Source organism: Montipora foliosa, chromosome 3 (genome assembly GCF_036669935.1).
Source record: "Montipora foliosa isolate CH-2021 chromosome 3, ASM3666993v2, whole genome shotgun sequence".
NCBI lineage: Eukaryota > Metazoa > Cnidaria > Anthozoa > Scleractinia > Acroporidae > Montipora > Montipora foliosa.
The window spans coordinates 62,393,841-62,398,840 of NC_090871.1; the positions used below are offsets into that span (position 1 = coordinate 62,393,841).

At 37.7% G+C, this 5,000-nt stretch overlaps 1 protein-coding gene across 2 annotated transcripts in view; it reads left to right on the plus strand.

Moving 5' to 3' along the window:
• Positions 1-5,000, plus strand: part of LOC137997896 (dol-P-Man:Man(5)GlcNAc(2)-PP-Dol alpha-1,3-mannosyltransferase-like) — a 24,376-nt gene that overhangs the window by 9,436 nt on the left and 9,940 nt on the right. For both annotated transcript variants that reach the window (XM_068844216.1, XM_068844217.1), the window contains exons 4-6: positions 669-829; positions 1,632-1,752; positions 4,612-4,817. In XM_068844216.1, the coding sequence (XP_068700317.1) occupies positions 669-829; positions 1,632-1,752; positions 4,612-4,817 (488 nt within the window). The remainder of the gene's footprint in view (positions 1-668; positions 830-1,631; positions 1,753-4,611; positions 4,818-5,000) is intronic.

The window sequence follows — 5,000 nt, forward strand, 5'->3', positions numbered from 1 at the left end:
AAGAAATTCAAACCATGACTTCTGCGATACTGGTGCAATGTTCCAACGACTGAGCTGTGAAGCCACACAGTTGGGAGCAGGTCAATTTGTTGTGCTCTTGTGTTTCCCTGAAAGGACCCATGAATGAAAGTCTATAACTCGTCAACAACCCGCAAACATACATTTCTTTAATTCATCACCAGAAACATTGCCCATTCTTAAAGCAGTTCCAAGAGAAAGGATGTGGTGTTGACACGATGGTTATTTATTTTTAAAGTTATTCAGCTTTTCTTCGAACGGACGTCTTTATCATTTAGAAAATTACAACATTTTTTAATTTCCAAGACATGTTTCGATGTTACAAACATCATCGTTAGTTACAGAATATTTAAAAAACCATTAGGACTATATAACAACAAGGCGAAACAAAATTTGGATTAAGTGACAAGAATTACATATTTGAGTGAGTTACAGAGTGTTTGAAAGAATGTAGAGCCTAAAGTGTAAGTGTCCGGTTGTCGTGATGAACTTGTTGGTTTAAATTATCAATGGTAAAATCCTCCATTTTGAAATTGAGGCAGACAGTTTACTGAAACATGCCACTTGTTTTCAACTTTAAAAAAGTGTGCTTATGGGAGAACTTGCAGGGTTTCAATTAACTCTCAGTTTTTTTCTTTTTTGTTTCACAGGTTCCACCATATGCATTTTTCTTCATGTGCTGTGCATCTTACAGAATTCACTCGATTTACATTTTGCGACTCTTTAATGATCCAGTAGCAATGTTCTTTCTTTATGCTGCAATCTATTGCTTTGTGTTGCATTGGTGGAATGCAGGATGTCTTTTATTCAGGTATGTTTTAGTATTGTGCACCAGGCAAATAGACCATCTGTGCATATGTTTTCCTGTGACTTACCCAGCTGTTTTCATCTGTTCTGCTTGACTCATTGCTTCAAAAACATCCACACCCTCATAACCTCTTGAGCGAAGTCTTAATGAGTCACCTACATTTATCTTAATTTTCCCCCTAAATTAAACCTTTTAGCCCCGAAGGGGGCCCCATTGATGAATAAAATCATCTTGCATTACACAGAATAATGTATATACAAGACAAAATCATGTGCCCCGTTTGCCGAGAGTGCTCAATGCCGTAAGGTAGAGCTAAATACACAAGCAGGATATGGGACTATATTTAGTTACTCATGGGTTTCACGCCAAAGCGATCATCAATGTTCTACTCTACTAAATGGTACTACCACGGAGGCTCTTGTTCTGGTTGCGTAGATTTGTTTTCATGCCTGCATTTGGTTACTATTTCAGTGTATAAATGTAAGTGTCATTCTTGGGATTGAAAGGGTGTATAACACAGAGAATCCCATGAATCAAGATACCTTGACCTCAAAGTCTTTCTCACAAGGAAAAATACATGTATTGATTATAATCATGTGGGTTCATCAATGTATTGGTTATCAATTAATAAGAAATTTAATTAGAAATAAATTTTAAAGTTTGAATAAATTAACATAAATAATGCAATAAATTATTGTGAGGAAATGGCATTTCACTCGTACACAGGAAAAGCGCAACCCAGAGAAAATAATTTTAAAATAGTCAGGCGTTCCTTCAAACAAAATAACATTGATTTTTCTTTTAGCTTGGCAGTCAGTGTGAAGATGAACATTTTGCTATTTGCACCTGGCTTATTATTGCTGCTTTTAAAATCATTTGGTGTGTGGTGGACAATTCCAAGACTGGCTCTGTGTGGTGTAGTTCAAGTAAGAAAAGCAAAGGTTTTCACGATGAAATGTTGCCTAATGTGAAGGAATCCAGGTGGCCCTTAGATTCCAGATCCCAGCCTGTGCAGGGGTTTCATGATACGTTTTTTAGTAAAGGGCTGGTTTTGTGAAAGAGGCAGCTGTGGCCCCTTTTCCCTAGGGGATCTGGGGGCTTGCTCCCCCAGAACATTTTGAAATCTAGGAGCTCAGAAATGGCCTTTCCAGCAATCTGGGCAACAACCTCAGTCACAAATTATTATTTTATTAACACTTAGCTGCACATGGCCAAGTTAGAGGACAATTTTTTTGCTCTGTCAATCTCTTGTTTCAATAATTATGACAAAATATTGCCTCCAGCTGTGTGCTTTCTTGTTGGGTCTTCCATTTTTAATAAACAACACGTCGAAAACCGGAAGAACGTAATGAATGTGATCGAGGCAACATTTGGCACCAGCCTTTCTCCTCTATTCATCCAAATTGGCCAACTGCAAAGAATCGCGTTGGCGAGTGACTAAGGAGAGTGCAAATAACCAGCAATTCATAAAAATATCCAACATCCAAAAAGGAGCAGGTCATTCAGCAAAAGGTTCCTTGATAGTCTAGTTGTTTTACCAGAAACCCATAGGGGTTGAAACATGTAACTGCCCCTTGTGTGCTGGGAAACACGCTTGTGGGCCCGGTTGTTCGAAAGCCGATTAATTAATCCAGGATTAGCGGGAACTTTTGTTTCATGTTTTTAACTTTTTGGTGAAACTTTCTTTTGCTTATTTTTGTTTTTGAGTATTGACTTCTTCTAAAGTAAATTTTTGCAAAATATCAGCGTTGAACAGCATTTAGGAGTAGAGAAATAAAGTCTTCAGTTAATTTTTAATCTGGGATTAGCGTTAATCGGCTTTTGAACAACCGGGCCCTGGATATTCAATTTGCTAAGTACCATATTTGGAACAACAAGAGCGAGGGGTTTCCAAATATGGTACTTGGCACTGAAACATTCAACCAATCAGTTCGCACTGAATATTCGGAAGCTGTGAATGCTCGTTACACGTTTCAACCCTCTTGGGTTTCTGGTTTTGCTCAATTAAAATAAATTAAAATGGGTCAAACTGAAGTGATGTGACGTCACAAACTGATTTACATTGCCTTAACTCTTTGTAAACATGCATGCAAAGTAGATTGTGACGTCACATCAGGAATAGACCCACTCCCCTTCTGACTTGGTTGTGAACAAAAGATGCTTGGATTTTCGCAACTTTTGAAGCCTATAAAATGGCAGAATTTGTTAGAAAAAGGAAAAAATTGCTGCAATGTGTTTCGAACAGGTGCAAAGGTTCATTTTAGCAAAAAAAAACATTTTGGGGTTAGGGGCACTTTAAGGAGTAGCTTACAGAATTTGCCAGTTGCCAGCTTCTAATAAAACCTCTGCTGTGGATTCTGGATCCTGAATAGTGGATCCCGGATCCCAAATTGTGGATTCTGGATTCCAAACTCAGGGATTCGGCCAAAATGGTTCCTGGATTCTATCAAAATCTGTGGATTCTGGAATACAATGGATTTCGGATTCCATACTCCGGATTCCGGATTCCAAAGCCTCACATTTGCTGGATTCGACGTACCTTCACATTCGGCAAACTACATGTAGGACTATTACTTTGATGTAAAAATGTATTGTTGACAGAAATTTCCTCTTCCATGTGTTCTTTTTCATGCCCTGTATATTTTCGGATTCATTGTTTTGTGAGCGTACATCCTTGGTGAGGGAAGCTACGTAAAAGTGTGTACATTTACAAGTCAATCAATGTCACGATTATTCAAAGAAAGGTGTTAGGGATTATGTATTGTTTAATAAACAAGCAGGGGTGTGAGGCTGTGTCCCTTTTTAGTCTAGACTAATACAAAATGTGAGCGGAAGATATTAGCATACAAGGAAACATGTTAGGCCTCATTACTATTCTTTTGTAGAGAATTCTGATGAGGATTTAAAGCTCATGAACGTGACGTTTTATGGGTATTTTGATAGGCTGTTTCTCTCATGAATTATTAATGAATTTCATAAACACTAAATGAGTGGTCCCAAGGAAAACAGTTCAATTTGTTTCCCGAGAATCTCAATGTTTCAGCCGAGGGAAACATTGAAATTTGAGGAAAACAAAATGAACTGTTTCCTGAGGGACCAGTCATTAAGTGATTTGTTACACAATGTACAGCACAAAACGAAAAACGTGCAATGGCAATAACACTGGCGGTCGTCGGTCAGCATTCGCGGGTAACAGTGCACTGTTACCCTCTGAAGTCATAGATTTTGCACTGTTGCCCACTCAGAGACTTTTGTCAGGAAACAGTTTTATTATTAGATGTCATGTGACCTCGAAGTAACCAATGAGAGCGTGCGCTGTTGGGGGAAAAAATTCAGCTATATAACATTAATATTTATATAACTATTCTTTCACTCTACTAATTTAAGAGACTAGAAATTTAATGTTGGTTTGGAGAAAATCTCATTATCCTACGTTTTTATCTCCAACTGTGCACGCCATATCGGGGCGTTTTATGGCCATTCAAACAAATTATTGAAACAAACACCAAAGCTGGCCAAAAGTCTGAAGGTAAAAGACAATTTTAAGAAAAGTCTTAAAACTGTTAAAAGTACTAAGAAGACCTTTAAGAAAATCTCGTTTGTAAAAGGAACAACTGTCAATACCAATAAGGATATGGAAAATGTTATTTGTTATTAATTTTATTGAGTAATGGAGTTAGCGCCGTAGGTACTAGAGTAAGTTGCCAGTTTTCTAAGCTACATTGACAAATCAAGTATGTACATAAATAATGACCGGATATTTTTCTTTTCTTTTCTTCCCTTAGCTATTACTTGGTCTTCCTTTTCTCTTGGATAATCCAGTCAGCTACATCACCAGGGCATTCAACTTAGGTCGACAGTTCTTGTTTAAGTGGACAGTGAATTGGAGATTTCTTCCTGAGTGGCTTTTTCTTAGTCGATACTTTCATTTTGGCCTGCTGGTCTGTCACGTTATAGCATTGCTGTTATTTTATCGTTACAAATGGAGAAGGTAATGTCTTTTTTCTGGCATTTGAAAAGCTTTGAAAGTGAGAATGTTTGTATCATAGGAGAGAACATCAGTGGAAACAACAACAATTTGCGGCAGGTTTCTTTTGCAGGTCACAGGTCACAGGTCATTGTTTTACTAATACAGAAAGCATCCTAAACAGTCATAAAAGCTAACCTTAGGTGT